Raw genomic sequence first — 19,411 nt, 5'->3', positions numbered from 1 at the left:
CCTCTTTTATAATCATTCTAGAAGCATGCAGGAGTGTAGAGAAAAGGAGTTATTACTTCGTATTTCATATGAACTGGTCTAGTAACTGCCACTGAATGTTTCAGCTCCCTGTTTTTTTTCTTCTGCCCAAATCCACTTACTCTTCTCTACTGCTCTACTCTACTGATTTAGCCTCCCAACTAAGAAAAATAACCACTTCCTATCCTTGTTGCTGAGATAGTTTTCATCAGCCGAAGAATCTGAGGAGAAAGAAGGCCAGTGTGCAACAGATAACTTTCCTCATTTCACGACAGTGCACTTCATCTCTCACATAGATCTCCCTGAGGTGACAGGTTGTGTTATGAGAGGTCTACTACTCACAGCAGGGAGAAAGATCAGATCTTGGATGTAACTGAGATTAAAGAAGCAGATGAACTTTTACCACCATGAAAATGCATATAAGTTTTGCCTCTCTAGTGTAACACAACTGTCTTCTCCCAACTGACCAGTATAAGCTGTCACATATTATATGTCCTGAACCACTTCAGTAAATCAGAGAACAACTGAGGTGGGAAGGGACCTCTTGTAGGTCAACTAGTCCAACCACCCCTCCTCCAGCCAGGCAACCTACAGCCACCTGCTCAGAATAGTGTCCAGATCACTTTTGAGTAACTCAAAGATGGGAGACTCCACAACCTCTCAGGGCAACCTCTACCAGTACTCTATCACCCTCACACTAAACAAGTGTTTTCTGATGTTCCAAGGAAACCTCCCATGCTTCAGTTTGTGCCTATTGCCTCTTGTCCTATCACCAACAGCACTGCAAACAGCCTGGCTCCATTTTCTCTGCCACCTCCCTTCAGGGATGTATACAAATTGATAAGATGCCCACAAGCCTTCTCTTCTCCAGGCTGAATAGTCCCAGTTCTCCTCATATGAGAGATGCTAAAATTACATTGTGCATCATTGAGGCCCTTTGCTGGTTTCTCTACAGTATGTCCACATCCCTCTTGTACTGAGACGCCTAGCACTAGACACAGCCCTTCAGATGTGGCCTCACCAGTGTCAATCCAGGGGAAGGGTCATCTCCCTGGACCTGCTGTGATACTTTTCCTGAAGTGGCCCAGGACACCATTAGCCTTATTTGTTGCTTGAGCACACTACTGGCTCATTTTCAACTTCACATCTAGCAGGAACCCCTAGTCCTTTTCTGTCAAGCTCCTTTCCAACTGGGCAGCCCCCAGCATATAATAGTGGACGGGACTGTTCTTTTCCAGGTGCAGGTTTTCACTTCCCCTTGCTGGGGAAGTTCATGAAGTTCCTACTTTTTTCCAGCCTGCTGAGGTTACTCTGGATGCCAGCACAATGCCCTGACCGATCAGCCACTCCTCAGTCTTGAGTCTTCAACAAACTGTCTGGGCATACAGCCTCCACCATCATCCAGATGATTTAGTAAATTTGGACCTAGTATTGATCTCCGGCGTACATGGCTACTCACACCTTTTAACTACACTTCGCCCAGTGATCACTAGCTTTTGGGCCCAGTCATTCAGTTTTCAATCCACATGTCTGCTCATCCAGCTCACACCTTAACAGATTCTCTATCAGGATCTTACAAGACACATTATCAAAAGCTCACTAAAGTTCTAATATTTGTATGACATGCGTTATTTTCCAAAGCTCACTGACTCCATATGCACCATCTGAAGAGAGCACTTACCTTTCAATAACTGCTCTCCGCATAGCTTCTTGGCTATATGGGCACTTCCCCACTATAACTGCTGACAGATACACTGGACACTGCAGAAAATGCATCAGAAGAGCTCCTTGACACCCTAACACATTCCAGCGAGCCAGTTTATCACTGCAGGACATAGAGCATGTTCTGTCTCCTCGACCTGGCTTCACTCGTAGTAATCCCACACAGTGGTACCCCAGCCCAGGTATTCGGGCGTCATCCAGCTCTCCAGGTACACATTTTGCTCCAGTTCTATGAACATCTACTACCTTTGCTCTCACTAAGCCAGTCTCCTTATTAGCTGTTTGCACCTCTGCAGAACATTCATAGCTCTTTTGATTTGTGTTGTCTTCTTGTTTCACAGATTCATGCTGAACAGCAAGGTGTTCAGGGATTATGGAAAAACAACTACCATCATCAGTTTTCATTCTCTTGATTACATGATTACTTGCCATCTTCTCTGATTTCCTTTTATCTCCTGGACACAACTGATTATGATTACTCCTGCATTCTGGGGAGTGTTCAGCTGCATGACCTCCAGTCACTAGCTTAGAAAGCTGGTTCTCTGGTTCACTGATTGGAAAAATAGAAGCATCTCCACCTGGAACAGAAGAAATAAGGTAAAATTGGCAAAAAAATCATCTTGTGACTGGAACACATCACACCAGTAATACTACAACTACTAGTAATTTTGACAGATCTGTACTCAAGAAAACTTATAAACGATGAGAACACATTTTTAAAACACCGTCCTGTGCAACACTGAATCAAATCTCACTGAAATTTGAGCCAATATATGCTTCATTTCAAGTTTTGCATTCCATGTAAGAAATAATCAAGGAAGTAAAATTTATGATCCGCAAAGTAAAAGGTAACAAAGGCATTTGACAGACTACAAGCAGTGCTGAAGACTCACAGGAAAACCTGACCTAATCAAACAATATGAACCTCAAAAGAATAATGAAAGAATAATCTGTCAAGTAAGGATGAAAACTTTAATCTGTATCACTGAAACAAGCTCAGAATCAAAAGTCTGAAGCTCAGTTCAAAGCAAAGCAAGCCTGACAGGCCTGCATCTGATTTATGTGAAAAATTTCTCACAATGTAACAAAAACAAAGTAATTAAATTATTCTCACTAACAAATTTGAAGATGTAATTTCCATTCTCAAATGCACTAAGAAAAATAATATTGCATATTCCAGCAATGCACTCAAAATCATGAAAATGTATGAGCAACTAACTCTGTGAAGTACTGATGAGGCATATTTTGCTCTGTAACAGACTAGCAGTTGAAGAACACACCAGTGAGAGTGCACAGTAACATCAAGATGCCTGATGTGTTGGTAGACCAAGGCCACATTCCTTCATTCTGTCAACAGATCTTCATGTTTGTGGTGCTGGCGTTTTTAAACACACAAATGTTTTCGATGACAGAAGTTTCATTACATTCCCTAGGAAGTTTTGTGTTGGAGAGCTAGTGATGTTCTATGAATGAGGCTTTTTTTCCTGTTTTTCAGGAGTATAGCTTTGGTTTGTTGGGGGGTTTTGTGTGAGTTAGCTCTTCTCCGCCATTTTTATTTTTTGCTTGGTTTTGGGATTTTTGCTTGCTTGCTGGTTTGGGGTTTTTTTTGGTGTTCATTAGGGTTTTCTTTCTTTGTTTGCTTCACAGTATTGGGAGTGGTTGTGGTTGGGTATTGGGTATCTTTTGTTTGGTTGTTTTTAGGAACGGTGGTAAATGTCAGTATTTTTTACTAAAATTTTAATCCAAGGAGATAATGTTTGAAGCAAAGCAACTAGGCAATATGGCAGGACCTCTGACAAGTACGTTATTTTCTGGAAAGGAAAATAATAGCTATTATTGTTTAAAGTGAAACATTCCACTGTATAATGAGCAGTACATCAGACTTACTGAGTTCTCATGAATCACATCCCGTGAGACAAAATGCCAAATTTATCTGTGAAGGACCAGTCACCTTCAGGCACGTATTGATAACATGCATTACTGCCTCACTCTCAATCCAGATCAAAGAGAGACTAAAGAAAGACAAGGGGCAGGAAACATTCTACAATTGGGAGCAATGTACTTGGTTCAGCATACTCACATGGGGTATGACTGGAGAAGAAAATAAATATGATATTTGGTTTGAGTTTCCATTTCCCAGTTTCAGTTCCTGGACTAAAGATACATTGCTGATGGGAAGATGCAAGCCACAACTGATGGAGAAGATACCTGTTAGGCACAAAGTTTTCATGAAACACTGACTTCATTTTTGATGCACGAGAAAATTACAAAACTTAGATGCTCTCTAGTGCCTGTTCTTCCCTGATAGGAGTCTAGCAGGAGCCAATCAGTTATGCTTTCATAGAGTGATGATATCCAACATAATAAACACATCATTGGAACTTCAATAACATACCTCAAAGAGTTGGATTCAGTGGAGTGAATGTTAACCATCTCAAACTGTATAGATAAGGTCCTCAACTCTCACTGTGTGTGTTTTTACCAACTCTGCAACTCATCTGATTCAATTTGACTCCGTTTAGTGGCATCAAATTGCAAGAAATGTACTAATTTCTGCAGAATTAATATTCTCCTGGCTCAGTTCCCTGAACCATTTATCCCATGTAAACAAGAGGACTGCCATGTGGGAAAAAACAAGAATTCTATCCTTGACTAGTAGTCATCAGATCTGCATTGATGTCACATGAAATCAGATCCTAATTCTTCATACAGAGGCTCCACAAGAACAAGGGAAAAGCAAGCTTTTTGAAAAGGCCTTAACACTACCTAGAAGTATAAAAATTAGGCTAAAATCCTGCTGACAACAGGAAAAAAAGTGTTGCCGACACAGAAGTAATGCAGTACATTTTCACTACATTCTCATATCTGAAGGTACAAATTTGGCTGTTTCAGCAATAGGTCAAAATGATTTGTATCACAACAGCCTCAAGTGGCACTAAGTAACAGCACTGTTACAACATTGAGTAAAACTTCATTCATGGCTCACCTCTGGAAGCTCCTTTTGGCTACAATTTCAGCATGGCTGTCATTCAGAATGTCTCCTAAAGCAAAAAACCAAAATGAGAATACTAAATCATAACTAAAAAGAAGACAAAACAAATGTTACATAGGTCAGTTCTCAGAATAAAAAAAAATGGACAAATGGAGGAAGGAAAGTCTCCTACAATACATGGTAAGAAATGGTAGCTGTGAGAAGCCACGTATCTATCCCATACATTTACTGTACCACACTTAAAACTATCTAGCAGTAATATGCAGTAAGGAAGGAAACATGCAGTGAGGAGCAGTGGTACCTCTTGTATCAGACTGCAACAAAACTAAACTGCAACAGGTAACAAAAGCACAATTATTTTGCTTATGTTTTGTTTTGCTTTTGGTTACGAAGTCTTTGAGTATGCAGACTCAGGGCCTAAACTACACATTTCTAGATATAAAAAAGTTAATTCACCTTTGAGGCAGCAAGTGGAGCAAACCTTCATGGCAGCCGTTGTGGCTGCCTAAGCTCCTCTCTCGTTGATGAAGAAAGGTCTGCCTTACACTTCTGGCTTCAATCCAGAACAAGTCTGAGCAGAATGCCTGAGCCATTTTCATTGATTCTATGACACCAGCAAGAAAGAAGGTAGCATAGGTAGTCTGCTCTTGAATTTTACACCATACTTACCAGTTTTCCGCATTTTGTTTTGGCCAATACATTTTGTTCCAGTTCCCATAGCAACAACTTCCTTAGTTACTGAAAAAGAAACAACATTATCTGAAGAAACTACCACCTCTAACTATTGCCAGAAGCATTGCTCTCATACAGTAATTCTGGTAAGACAACACACAGAACGCTGAGTAGAAGGGAATGTACAGAGAGCCAGACCATGCAACCTTACAGAAAGAAACCAGCATCAGATCAGGAACGGAATACATCAGGCAGAAGCACCAGTGTTAGGAAGTCTATGACTGCATAGTAGGAATGCTAATATAAGCTTGATATGCTAGACAGCACACAGCAGACACTGCCATAGCATTCCTCAGGCAGTGTGGTGGCATATAAGAAATAATAAATATGGGATACAATCTGCCTGACAACAATGAAGTGCTACTAAGGGAAAAGAAGATGATGACAAACTAACACAAATGCAAAATGTAGTAACACAACCTGTTACAGGAGAGCAAACCTTTCCAGGATTCTGTCAAATTAAATATATTTTCAAGAGTTTATATTAGGAATTCAGGTCCTGCCTAGACTTTCACCACATATTGAAAAGCCAAATGAAGGCTTTCATTGTCATGTTTACAGTCTAGGAAGAACAGCATTTCACTAAAACCACCTCTTTTCAGACAGAAATTGTGAATCACAACAATTGCAAAGTTTACAATCACAAATAGTAAAAAATTTGGGTGGAGACTGAAATGGAATAGGAAGGGGTGTACATTTTTTAAAGGCATCTTTTAAAAAAAGGAAATAAAGCATCAAGAACCTTCTCTGCCCCTCCCTTCTCTCCCACCTCTACCCCCAAAACCCATTCTTACCCTCCAAGTTTCCTGGATTATCACAAGCCTTTCTTTGGGCTGCAGATTCCACTTTGACAACTGCTGCCAGGGAAGTCCATTCCCTGTTTGGATTTGGTTTCCCCTGCTTAGGAAGTCTGGTCCTATAATGCAGGTAACACAGCCCAGCAATTTCATCAGCTGACCACATGGCTCTTGATTCAAGTGCAGGTTCTACACAGAACTGGACTCCACCACAACACTTCAATAACAACCCCCATTTCTTCAAACCCTACTGTCTGCACGACAATTTCCTGCACCACATTTCCATAACAAAGACCTAATTGCACCATCCCTTTCAGAACTACTTATAGGAAATTACTTTTTCCAAATTCCAATTCCAATTCAAATTAAAAAAATTTTGCTAGAATCCTTAAGTGCAGCAGCAGGTGGGGCTGCTAAATTCCAAAGGCTTCCACTATGCAGCAACCAACCGCATGCATCACGCCGCCGTCCCAGTGCGGTCTCTGCAGCTCATCTGAGGCGCCTAGCACCACCTGCCTCCTTACAAGGCCTCCCCCTTGCCGAGAGACCAGAAGCAGCCCGCGCTCCGAGGGCGCTGCCGCCACGCTCGGGCGCGGTCCCTGTACGCCCGCCCCACCCGCCGGGACACCGGCGCCGCTGCTCCTCGCCAGGACGGGCGGCGGCAACCGAACCGCCGGGGCCCTGCCGCTCCCAGAACGCCCCAGTGCCCGCGCACGCGCAGCCGCTTCTCGCGCGGAGCAGCTCTTGCGCAAGCGCAAAAACTCAGAGACCGGTGCAGAGAAAGCTGCCTTTATTGGAGGTACGCGCCCTTCCGAAGCTCAAGCAGAAGTGCCCGCGGCGGCCTGGAGCCTCACACAGAGGTGCCCTCGGCAGGCTGCGCCTCCTTCTTGCTGTCCTCCGGTTTCATGGCAGGGAAGAGAAGCACCTCCTGCAAACACAGCGATAGTGTCAGCCGCCGCGCCGACCGCCAACGTCACATCCCGTGCGCAGGTCTCGCGAGAGCTGCCCTAGCCCCGTCTCCGCAGCTCAGCCGCGGGCCTCAGAGAGCTGACCAAGTGCGCCAAAGAGCTTTTCTCAGGTGGGATTCTGCGTCTTAAAAAATCTCAAACAGCTGCATTGTCAGGCACTGGATTCGTCAAAGAGATGGCCAGCTTTGCCGAATCCCATTCCCTCTTCCCTAACAAAACCAGCAGTAGGAAGGCACTGCCACTACTTATGCTTACCTTTATGTTATTGGAATCTGTAAGGAACATGGTCAAGCGATCAATTCCCATGCCCCAACCAGCTGTAGGAGGAAGACCATACTCCAGTGCAGTGCAGAAGTTTTCATCAATAAACATGGCTTCATCATCACCTGCAGCTTTTGCCTAAATGAGGAAATTATTAGTAAAACGTGAGTTGTACAGAGCTAGACAGTGCCACTCCTGCTAACCCCTACCAAAAAGGAGAAATACTGCTATTTGTAGCAGCCATGTAACTCACGAAACCAAACCCCGATAGAGCTGTGCAAATGAGTAACAGACGAAGAAACCTCAGCACACAGAGACCTCTGGAGGTCCTTTAGACAGGTGCTCCCAAAATAGCTCTAGACTCGATTCCTTTCTGACATGCAAGTTTCCAATGCTGGCCGAGCCCCAGGCTTTTTACTTCAGTAAAAGCCATATGGCAGCAGATGACAGTAGAATGAATTGCTTTCAAAGGCTTATGAGGCTCTTTATTGGTATCAACTCCCCTTTCAATGTTTGCAGAAGTAACAAAGAAGCATAATTGGTTGAATCATCAGTAGCTGCTCCACAAATAGGGGCTGATTTTCCCTCTCAGGCAGAAAGACTACAAAAAACCTACACTGAGAGGTTAACTAAAACACTTGACCCTGACAGCCTCCAAGCGACAGAAGTTGTAATAATAAAAACACAGATTAGCCAACCATCTCAAATTTTGAAAAGCCAAAAATAAGTGTCAAAACAACAGCAAACATTTTTGCTCGCAGGTTCAAGGAAGACATTGCAAAGATTGTTATGGCAAATTTTTCTCCTTGAAATCCTAAAATGCAAACTGTCATCCTTCATCTCAGTCTCCACTTTAACATTAAATTTTTCAGCTAATTTTCATTCAATAGATATATGTCTGCAAAGTGTGGCTATAATCATGAGAGAACTGCAGCAAGCATACATACAACAGACCAAAAATTAAAGATATCTGTAATGTTATTCATGCTGACTGAACATTTTGAAATTTACTATTAGTTAGTTAGTTAATGTAAATCTATTTTCTTGGCTTTGACAATTGTTTAAACCTCTCAGGCACTGTGAAGCCATTAGAACTAATATGAAGATCAGGAACTCTATTTCTGCAGACCTCATCATTTGACCTCAGTCATGTGTGGCCAAGCATGCATTCATGGATGTGTATACCAAATTAATAACAAAATAAGTTTCAGTCACTCCTTTTGGAGGCTTACACAGAGAAATCTAGTATTATAAATCTGCACATCTATCCTGTGAGTCAACCTAAAATATTAGTACTCTGTTCAGGAAATTAAGATATTTCTTACACAGCATTCAAACTCTTACTGGACATGAAAATTTGTTTAAGAACCTAGAAGTATAATGTTGTATGACTACATAAAACCCCTTTCAACCTGTGAAAGACACAGAAAACTTTTTGCACATTTGTCTTTTTCCAGATTAGTACTTTGGGTGGAATAAAAGGGAAGATATTCCAAAACAAAGTTGCACTAACCCTAATCAACAGCAGTGTTTGACCTTGTTTACCTTAAAGAGCAAGGTTCCTATAAAGGAATTGAATTTTAATGACAGGCTTTCACTTGAGTGAGAAACACTCGCTCAAAGTAGTAACAACTCTTTTCAGCAGTAGGTACTAATAACAGATTTAGGACAGACATAGGAAATACTCTTTGTTTACATGCCTGTATTACATTCACTATCAGCAAGACGTCATACCTTGGCCTGATCCTCAAAAAGCTGACGCTGTCGGAAAGGATCATTAAGTTCTGTGTACGCATTACACACCTCCTTCTTCATTACAAAGAGTTCAAAGCGTTCTGTTAGTCCCGGAAGAGAGCGATGCCTATGTGAAGTAGACAAAACAGACATACCTTGAAATAATCATACTTATAGAAGCATACAGCACATACATTACTTAGGGGCATTGGTCACACTTAGCACTAACAGCTGTCAAAATTTCAAAGTACTAAGCATTGACACACCTTTTCCCTGGATGGTTGGTTTCACAGCTCAGGAACCAATGTCTATCTTGGTTTGTGTTAGAATTCCCAAACTAGTACACAACAACATCAAAATCTCTTGTTCTCACATATGCAACTTTTTTTTTTTCATAAAGTAGAAGATTTGAGTTACACACTGACTGTGTGTCATATTCTTACCATTTGGCAAGCGGACTCATGACCTGTGGGTGATCACAGATAAATGTAGGGTTGACACAGGTGACTTCCAAGAATTCACCAACTAACTGGGAAAACAAGAGCAAAACAATGTTACATTGATACAAGTGACTTCCAGGAATTCACCAACTAATTGGGAAACCAAAAGTGAAACAATTATGCAGTATACAATTATGCACTTTCCCAGCGCTGCCTTCACCAAGCACCCTAATTTTCTCTCGTTCACTACTGAAGAAGGTACCAAAAATCTGAAGAGTTTCCAAAGTATTTCTGGTTATGGTAATGTCTTCATCAACAGAGAGTGTGCCCTAGTCAGGTAAGGAAAAATGATACAGCAAAAACAGTACAATAATTCAATTTGCACATTACAGTAAGGGCTAATAGGAAAAGCATCAAAAGAACAGCTATCAGACAATATTTGGGTACAAAGGAATACAGCTGATAGAACTGTTACTCCTACCCTTTTGGTCAGCTACATACAGATGCACACATCTCACAGACAAAACTGACCTAAGGTAAAGCAAATCTGTTTAACCACAAGAGACCAGCTTGTGGGTTTTTTATTCAACTAAAATCCCCTAGTGCTGAAGTTAAGCAGACCTAAGTAAACTACATTTTGGTGTAGACAACATGAAAGAAGATTTTGACACAGCAAGTTTTCTCATTGTAATACAACAATAGGTGAAGTGCACTGCAATATGTTTTTCCTAGTGCAGCTAACCCTTTTCTTCTAAGAGACACCTGTTGATACAGAGAGATCCTCAAAGACATTAGGATTATAAAAATAGCGCCTTTACTTACTTTGTCAAGAAGCCTGGCTGTTGTCCTGGGAGGTGGACATTCAACATTTCTCTCTACACAAAGGTTATCAAAGAACCTGCGAGTTTCTGAAATTGCAGAGGAAAATTAGAACAGCCATCCCAAAACCCATTTTTTGCTCTTACTAGATCCTTCGTTTTTTAGAGTGACTTTTAAGATCTCAGTGGTAGACATCATGGAAACATGAGCTTAAATGTCAGTCTACAGAAATAGTGTTTGGTTTTATTGGTTTACAGTAAAATAGTAGCTATTTTATACTTCCAATTTTGACAACAGTTAAGTACACACCATATAACTGCTGGACATTATTACTTGGGGACTGGAGGGGAGAGAGGAGGGAACTGGGGGAAAAACAGTCACTATAAATTATATGAACTTGTTTCCGTATGTCTCTCAATAAAATAGCATGTAATTACTTTTTTAGGAAAGCCCCACATAATCACACCCCCAAGCTACAATTACAGGGACAGAAAGTCAACGGCACAAGAGAGAATAAATAAGAAGCAACACGCTGGATCTCTTCAACAGATCAAGAACTCCCAACATCAAGCCTCTTGAGTATATCTTCTCATGTGTACTCAACAAAGAAAGAGGCAAAAGAGTCGGATTCTGCCAAAGATGGCAAGGAATGAAGGATTCTTTCTGGACTCAGGTAAACCAACAAAACCAGAGAAAAGGAATCCCATGTGCTAGAACTACTTCAAAAAAAAGCAGCTGGCAGACTGCATCCTGAGAACCTTTTGCCCACTTTCTATTAAGGAAGAATGATAGGACATTCATACTCAGCATCTAACCTTCAGTTTCAAAACACTCAGTTGATGGAAACTTCACGCCTAGGACCTTTTCCAGATCATACACCATGCTAATTCGCCGGAAGGGAGGAGTAAAATCTATCTCATAGGCCTGTCCATCTTGACCATCTGGATGATAAGTGATCTTGTAACTCCCTGTAATATGTTTCACCATCCCTACAAAAGGAATGTGAGGTTTAGAAGACTAGGCTACATAATAACCCATTCTTCCAGAGATTCTTACTCATTTTTTAATAATATTGCATACTTCACCTGAAAGCAACTTCTCTGTAATTTCCATTAAGTCATGGTAGTCTGCATAAGCCATATAAAATTCACAAGTTGTGAACTCAGGGTTGTGAGTCAAATCAATTCCTTCATTCCGGAACTGACGCCCAATTTCATATACTCTGTCCAGACCACCAACCACCAACATCTAAACAAAATGAAATTCTAGTAAATACACTTTCTCAAAAGAACCTAAGAGAGCCCAAACATACGCAACTGCAACACAACCTTACAAATCTCACTCATGAGACAAGTTCACCTTTCTTCAAAAATAATCCTCATTTTAGCTACATTTGCTTATTTAATACAGTTTGAAGAACATAGGCTTAGCCATGAGGGGCTTGCATTTTACCTTATGGTAAAGTTCTGGAGCAATTCTCATATATAAATTCATATCCAGTTCATTGTGATATGTGATAAATGGTTTTGCCACAGCTCCACCTGGAATTACATTCATCATAGGAGTTTCAACCTGTAACAACAAAAAAAATTTCCATTTTTGTGAAATCTGTTTCCAAACCAGAAATGCATGTACCAAACAAACAAACAAGCCAGAACAGTTGGTTTGATGAAAAATCTGTATTTCACTTATTGCTCAGCATTTCACTATATGAAAACGATTCTGAACTAAAGTGCACTGAACAAAACTGCACTTTTTTCATGCAGTCAGTAATAACAAATTACTTAATTCACCTGTTCCTCTGAAGAGTCATTCATATTTACTACAAATGTGAACCTGCTGGGTTCATGTTATCAAAGCCGGGAACAGTGCTGTGACATTACCACAAAGTCCTCTCTCTACACTGCAGAAAATTAAATTCAGCAAGGCCAAGTGCAGTTTCCTGCACCTAGGTCACCACAGTCCAATCCTGCCTACAAGATGTAGAACTGGCTTTTATCTCCACAGGCGAAACAGCATTTCAAAGATGTTGTTTTCACTCTAATTTACTGAAACGTGGAAAGGACAGTAGTAGTTTGGAGTATTACCTTGATAAAAGGTTCCCAAGCCATAACCTTACTAACTGATGAATAATCTTAACTTTACAAAAAGAGGAAAGGAATTGCTCCCATTACATAAGCTGATAAAATACACCATGCCGTGGCAATTACTGTCCATTCTGTAAGTACTTTGTATATGAGCCTGAATATAAAACATCTTTGAAGTTAAGAAGTTGTAAACATATTCAGTATGCAAAGAGAAGCAAACACTGATGTCTTACCTCAAGAAAGCCCAACTCATCTAGAAAGCTACGAAGGTAAGTGATGATCTTTGCACGGATTATAAATTTCTGCCTCACATAATCATTAAGAATTAAATCCAAGTATCTCTGACGATATCTTGTTTCCTGAAAAGAACTTGTATCTTTAGAACAGAGTAGATAAAATGTCATGTCAAAGAAAAAATACCAAAAGAAAACTAGTATTCCTTTGTTGACTGATAATATCACCAGATAACAAACATCATCCATTCAGACCTATCTGTGGCATACTTTCCCATGAGAGGGGTGTTGGAACTAAATGATCTTGAAGGTCCCTTCCAACCCAAACCATTCTATGATCTGTCACATTGCCTCCAAGACTGACAGGTAAAACAAATACCTTATCTTTGAGGCCAAAATGAAGATGAGGCAACATGTGCAGACATGGAGACAAGAGGGTTATCTCATAAGGAATAATACTCAGTTCCCCTTTCCTTGTTTTCCCAGGATTCCCCTCTACACCAATAATGTCCCCACGACGCAGCTTGCTGTTAACACGGAAATATTCTTCCTCGGATTTGTAGAGACTGTAATTGCAAAACAAACATAAGCACGTTTCTTTAAAAATCAATATTCCAAAGTGTCCTTGAGTGTCTCACAAGACAAAACCCATTAAAAAAAAAAGAAGTTATTTTAAAAGGAAGTCAACCACAACATCTGAAGCAAAACATTACTTGGCTGCCTAAGCCAACCATAGATGAAATAAAATACTCACACATAGATACCTAGACCCCAGAAGGCAGTGCAGTTTAGAATGCTACTGGGAATACCTCTACTTACTTGGAATTTGCCATGACCTGCAACTTGACTCCTTCACCACGAAGATCATAGAAAATCAGTTTCCCTCCAGCAGCACGCTTTGCATGGATTCGACCTAAATATCAAAGTATACTAGATGTCAGGAGAAGAGTTCCTAGCAGAAATTATACAGGAGCAAAAGCCACAATACTATCACTTAGAATCATCAGCTCTGAACTATTCACTATGTGAAAGGGAAGCAGTTAAGTCTCAAAATGAAAAGTAGTGCAAAAACGACTGCAAAAACTTTATGCCCCGGAACCCATGTTACAACCTGATCTTACAGTTGCAATGGATGTTGCATAGGTCCACTCAGTCTGAAGGATATGTTTAACACTGCAACAAGGCTTCATTACTGAGTAAGAGATCAGCAAAACTCAAAAAAGACCAACCCATCAATAAAAGCAGCTAAGACTACATTCTTCTGTATCCCAGATAAACTTTTACCTGCCACTCTCACTGTAATGTTTGTCAGGTGATCTCCTGGCTGCAGGTGACTGTACTTGTCTATAAATTCTGAGAGAGATAAGTCAACATGGAACTTGTGGGGATAGGGATCTTCACTGGAGCCCTTAAGCTGTTGGACTGCATGGCTACGGATCTTGTAGTATTGCTGTCACCAGAAACAAACAAAATCAGATGGTTTTATTAGAATCTGAAAATATGTTACAGGCGTGAATTAAAATGCAGCTGCCCTAATGTAGGAATATACATCTCTCTCTTTTTAGCCATTTAATTACCCATGAATAAAAAAATCAAATGCAAGTCAGTAAGACTTATTCCCAGAACATCTAATAAGCATGGCACCAGATGCTCACATTTGGATCCAAGTTCTCCTCATCAGTACCAACATTATCCTCAGAAGTCAAGGAAGGCTTATTCGAATGCTTTTCATTTTGTTCTTTCTGCTTTGCTTCTTTCTCAGCTGTTTTTCTCTCGGCCTTTAAACGTCTCTTCAGCTCACTGCAAAAGAGAAGGAAACCGGATGCAGCAAGTACTGTAATACTTCTACTGAGAAACGACTAGCAGGATTCTGCCAAAATCTAACTGTACAAATAACCCTGTCACTTCTCTTACTTTTCGCAGTAGACAAAATAATACCTAAACACGTTTAATAATTTCCTACTTTGAACTCCTTCAGTTCATCGCCTACAATACAAATACTCAAGAGAAAGCGAAAGAGAAATTAACCACAGTTTAGACAGACCTTGAGGACCTTGAGCGTACCTAGGTGCTCAAGGACTTGACACACTCCATTTTATCTGTAAGAGCCTATCAGCCCTAGGCAGCGTGTAAGTGAAAGAAGGCAAACTTCCCCCGAAGTAACGTGGGGTTCCCGAAGCCAACTTCGCGGTCCAGCCTACTCCCCCACGGCCCTCAGGCTCCCGCCGCGTTCCTGAGCCCGCCTTCCACTACTCCATAAGGAAAGAAGCGGGACAAGCCAGACGCAAAGCACCGACCTGCTTTGGTCATGAAGCGCCTGCTGCCATCGGAGCGCGGGCGCGGCCCTCCAGACCCAGCTGCGGAGCCGCGCGGCGCCGGGGCTCAGCATGGCGCCTTGACGGAGACACGCACCGGCTCAGCTGGACACACTTCACCTCCCCGGCCCGGCCCGGCCCCACCTGATCACTCGCCCACCCTCACTTTTTGCTGATGTGCGACTCAATCTCCGCTGCGTTGCACTCGCGCGCCGCGGCCGCCATCTCCCCGCTGCTGCCACCGCCCTTCCGCCCTTGCACGCCTGCGCACGCGGCGATGGCGGCGGGCGGAGGTGGGGCGGCGATGGCGGGCGGCCAGGCCGGGGCAGCGCGGTCCCGATCGCTCTTCCTGTGGGATGATGGGCGTCCTATGCGGTTCTACCTGCGACCCGGCCTGGCCAAGCTGCGCCTGGCGCCTCTAGTGCTGGCGGGGGGCGGGAGGCTTTGCCGGGTGCAGGAGCCCGGGGCCGTGCTCCTGGCGCAGCCCGGCGAGGCGGCTCCCGACGGGGCCATCTCAACCGAGTACGTGACGGAGTGTGTGGAGCGGAACCAGCGGCTGCCGCTGGAGCCCTTCCTCCTGGCCGCCCGCGGCCGCCTGGCCTTCACGGAGGCGGAGGATGCGGCGCTGCTCCAGGCGGTGCGGGGCCAGGGCACGGTGCGGGTGAACGGCCGTACGCTGTGGATAGAGCTGGAGCGGAGTGGCCTGACGCGGCACAACTGGCAGGCTATGCGGGACCGCTACCTGCGGCACCTGCAGCCTCGTCTCTGGGGTGAGCGGGGGTCGCAGCGGCGGGGCGGGGTTGCGAGGGGCCATGGTGGCGGCAAGGAGCGTGGGTCCAGGCCCCGCTGAGGCCCGGCAGACGATGGCCGCGTGTTTCCGCAGAGCCCCCGCAGACGGAGGATCCCACGCAGATCACGGGTCTATTCGCGGCAGCTAATCGGGAGTTCGAAAGCACGGAGGTGAGCGACCGGGGCCAGCCTGGGGAGCAGCAGTGCTCGGGGCAGGCCTTCCCCGGTGCCACAGATGGCACGATCGAAACTCATGGTTAACACAGTGAAATTATTTTGCACTTCCATATGCCTTCTGCTGTGGCTAAACTGGAACTTCCTGCGAGATGTCAGCTACGTGGTTTGCGATAAATGGTGTCTCGCTGGTGCATTTTTTTCTTGATTCTCTGCCCAAGTTAATATGAGGAGGTTTATGTGTTGGGGATTGTCACGTTAAAAGCTGTATTAGCAAATGGAAGTCATCCTTTCACCTCAGGCAAAAAAAAGTTCCTGCTGTTGCATCAACACTTACTTTTGCCTTTTATGCTTAGTTTGTTCTAATTCTTCCTTATAGTTCATGCATTTCTGTGATCATGTGCAGCCTCATTAACAGATACGGCTTTGCTTCAATCACTGGCTTTTACTATGCTTAGTAATTTATGAGGTTTTAATATACTGTAGAGTCAGAGTAAAAAGTGATTGGTTGCAGTGGTAAAAGATTTGCCAGAAAATACCGTGTCTAATTGGTGATTCCACTTCTCTTACTGTTAGTCAGAAAGTGAGTCTTCGGATGTTGCAGAACTTTCTACACAAGATGGAGCAGAAAGGTCCCCAGGAGAAACAGCAGCTGATCTGAAAACTGGGCCAGAGGACTCTGCTTTCCCTGATATTCAGTTACAAAGGCAAGAAAGACCAAAAAGCACTTGTTCTTCTTCCAGTGTGGTGGGACAGGTAGTAAAAACTATGGAGCACTTCATGGAGAAGTTTGCTGTGGACCTGTTCACTGTTACACAGGCCTTTCTGAAAAACAGCGGTGACATGGAGGCTACTTCGTACTTTCTGCAGACAGGGCAGCGCTTAGATGGGTACCCTGTATGGAGCAGAGAGGATGATTTGGAATTGCAAAAGGATGATGAACACATCAGAAATAAGTTGATAGCCAAATTTGGAGCTGAAAATGTAGCAAAGCGGATTGTATTTAGAGAGAATTAACAAGAGGGCATTACTGATGTAGTATGGTTGCATAAATTTCAGAAACACAGTGGAAAATTTGATCAAAGTTCTGAAGTTTCAGAAATGCTGTAAAGTATTTTTCTGTTAAAAGGCTTATTTCGCATCTCTACAGATCTAAGAGATGCAGCTGCTTTAATCCAAACAAAGTAGCACTTGTACCAGGCTGTATATTCTAGATGGGAAAAGTACACCAGTTTCCAGAGCTACGAGTAATAGTTGAAGTAGAAAATGAAAGGTAAGAGAGAATGATCAGGAGTTATGTATCTATCACCTAAATTGTGTTTTGAGGGAGAACACCATTGCTAGGATACAGTCATAATCTAAAAAAGTTGTACTTTTAGCCTGAAGTTGTGCTCTGATCGTTTATTTTAATATTATTTGAAATGAATCCTAAAAATCATTCTTTTGATAAAATAAAATAGGCTGGTAAAGGTGAAGATTTTTTTTTTTTGGTAGGGTTTGTTTGTTTGTGTTTTTGCCTCTCTAAAGAGTTAACATTTTGGGTTTTTAGTATATTGCACTGTGCCACTCAGAAAATTAAGGTGAGTTGGGAAATTGCTAATATTAAGCCAGATTAAAATTATATTGAAAATAAAAAATGATATAATGAGACTGCTGTTTCAGGAAGCCACTGCAACACCCTGTGATTATTCGAGGAGTTAACAAATGTAACCAAATAAATGCTAAAACAGCACTATGCAGTATTTCACTGGACTGAAAAAGTGAGACTTACTTGGCATAGTCATGCTATTCAGACTTTGAACAGTTGTTTGAGATTCATGTGGAAGTGAGACAAGCACTTAACGAGAAAGTCCAAGACAACATAGCAAATAAAGTAATAGTATTTTTTTTAATTAGAAATGTTACCATGTTGGTTTGAAATCCAAGTTTTGTGATGACCAGGTTGATGAACAGGAGACCTGTCATCTCTTGCAGCTGAAAACTCCCACTCTAGCTTGGGCTGTGTATACATCTCAACAGCACCATAGTGTTGCAATGGTCTTGTTTAACAAAACTGCTCCAGAATTCAAAGTGAGAGGTAGAACACATTAAACGGCTGCAATATAAAATGGTCAGATTTACTCTATCTTTTATAACTCTAAGTGACACTTTTTTTAAGAGTGAGTTTGTCGCATTGGGGAAGCTAGTGTAAGGTGCACTGCCAACTCCTGAGTCCACATACAATGTTTTTGCCTTTGCAGAGCCATGTGGGCACATTGTCTATTGCTGAGAATCTTTCCATGTGTGCTTGGTGCACTCAGTAAGTGTAGGAACTAAGACACAAAGACCATAGTTTACACAAGGTTGCCCTCTTTCATCTTTTATGAACTCCTGAAAGGCACTGCTTAACCACAGATTCACTTGCTTGTGCATGCATGTAGGTCTAGGTCTCTTTTACTAGGTTAAAACCTGGAGGACTCAGAGATGACAGCATATTGTATGGTTCTATTTCTGGTTCTGTCTTTTCCCATGATAAAAATCCTTGTTTTCTATGCTTCGTCTTACCTACAACACAGTTATGCTCCTTTCAACATGCTGGAGACAGTTTGGTTTTCCATATTCATTTCAGATTCCTGTACTGTCAGAAAAGGTCAGGAAGGGGTTTTTTTTGTAGCTCAAAGAAGTTTCTTTGTGTTATCGCCTGGAGCAGCAATATTTGTATACCTGGAAAAGTGAGCAAAGTGGCAATGCATATACAAGAACTTCGAGTTAAAGACAATTCTACAGCCAGAAATTCTGGATCTGCACACTGTTTGGAATTTCCTATTTGCTTCCTTTTAGAGTTAGCCAGCATTCATCAAAAGTCAGTTAATTTCTGTGCTTTCATAACTAGAGTTACCGATGAAAAACTGATTGTATGCACCAGTTTGAAGAGCAACAGACAGGAATTCCAGTCAGCTTTTAAATGTCCTTTTGCCTGGAGACTTCTGTGTCTTGCATTTCATTGGTATAAAAACAGGGTTTACTTTTCTAAACTTGTGCCATGTAAACTTAATGTTTGTTTCTAAACAGACTTCTGTGCTCTTTATTGTATATGCTAAAGAACATAGTCATTGTTTTAAACCTCATGATCAGCATCTTGAGATTTGGGGGGGGTTTTGTTGAGTTTTCTTTTTCCTCCTTCAAAAAGAATTTGAAGTTATTTTTGCCTACATTAAGACAACTTTAAATTTTCATGTGACTAGACTGGCAGCAGACTTTGCTGTTTCCAGAAAAAAAAAAAAAATCTTAAACATTGTTGTATTGAGAAAACATACCTAAAGGACTGTAATAAAGATATACTGAAATCAA

At 42.1% G+C, this 19,411-nt stretch overlaps 3 protein-coding genes across 7 annotated transcripts in view; 1 reads left to right on the top strand and 2 right to left on the bottom strand.

Moving 5' to 3' along the window:
• ADAT1 (adenosine deaminase tRNA specific 1) overlaps window positions 1-7,044 on the bottom strand; it is a 22,321-nt gene extending 15,277 nt beyond the window's left edge. The window contains exons 1-6 of one of the 4 annotated variants that reach the window (XM_063410444.1): window positions 6,711-7,044; window positions 6,259-6,380; window positions 5,402-5,470; window positions 4,727-4,781; window positions 3,821-3,948; window positions 1,700-2,318 (exon numbers count right to left, since the gene is read on the bottom strand). In XM_063410444.1, the coding sequence (XP_063266514.1) occupies window positions 1,700-2,318; window positions 3,821-3,948; window positions 4,727-4,781; window positions 5,402-5,470; window positions 6,259-6,380; window positions 6,711-6,715 (998 nt within the window). In that variant the 5' untranslated portion in view covers window positions 6,716-7,044. Of the gene's footprint in view, window positions 1-1,699; window positions 2,319-3,820; window positions 3,949-4,726; window positions 4,782-5,401; window positions 5,471-6,258 lie in introns of all 4 variants that reach the window. The other 3 variants (XM_063410446.1, XM_063410443.1, XM_063410445.1) reach the window with 3 other exon arrangements.
• On the bottom strand, window positions 7,035-15,418 carry KARS1 (lysyl-tRNA synthetase 1). Of its 2 annotated transcripts, none has more exons than XM_063410442.1 (14): window positions 15,285-15,418; window positions 14,459-14,603; window positions 14,088-14,253; window positions 13,623-13,716; window positions 13,183-13,369; window positions 12,804-12,929; window positions 11,936-12,055; window positions 11,569-11,731; window positions 11,299-11,472; window positions 10,487-10,572; window positions 9,668-9,753; window positions 9,225-9,351; window positions 7,485-7,628; window positions 7,035-7,189 (listed from the first exon to the last, which is right to left on the bottom strand). In XM_063410442.1, the coding sequence occupies exons 1-14, from the start codon at window positions 15,341-15,343 to the stop codon at window positions 7,112-7,114; spliced, it is 1,755 nt and encodes a 584-aa protein (XP_063266512.1). In that variant the 5' UTR covers window positions 15,344-15,418; the 3' UTR covers window positions 7,035-7,111. The 2 variants fall into 2 exon arrangements, with proteins under 2 accessions (XP_063266512.1, XP_063266511.1); XM_063410441.1 differs by lacking the exon at window positions 15,285-15,418 and adding an exon at window positions 15,101-15,271.
• TERF2IP (TERF2 interacting protein) lies at window positions 15,291-19,411 on the top strand. Its single transcript, XM_063410452.1, has 3 exons — window positions 15,291-15,888; window positions 16,002-16,078; window positions 16,658-19,411. Exons 1-3 carry the CDS (start codon window positions 15,294-15,296, stop codon window positions 17,096-17,098), a joined length of 1,113 nt encoding a protein of 370 aa, XP_063266522.1. The 5' UTR covers window positions 15,291-15,293; the 3' UTR covers window positions 17,099-19,411.

This window comes from Prinia subflava, chromosome 13 (assembly GCF_021018805.1).
Source record: "Prinia subflava isolate CZ2003 ecotype Zambia chromosome 13, Cam_Psub_1.2, whole genome shotgun sequence".
Lineage (NCBI taxonomy): Eukaryota > Metazoa > Chordata > Aves > Passeriformes > Cisticolidae > Prinia > Prinia subflava.
This window is presented reverse-complemented; position numbering and strand designations above follow the sequence as displayed.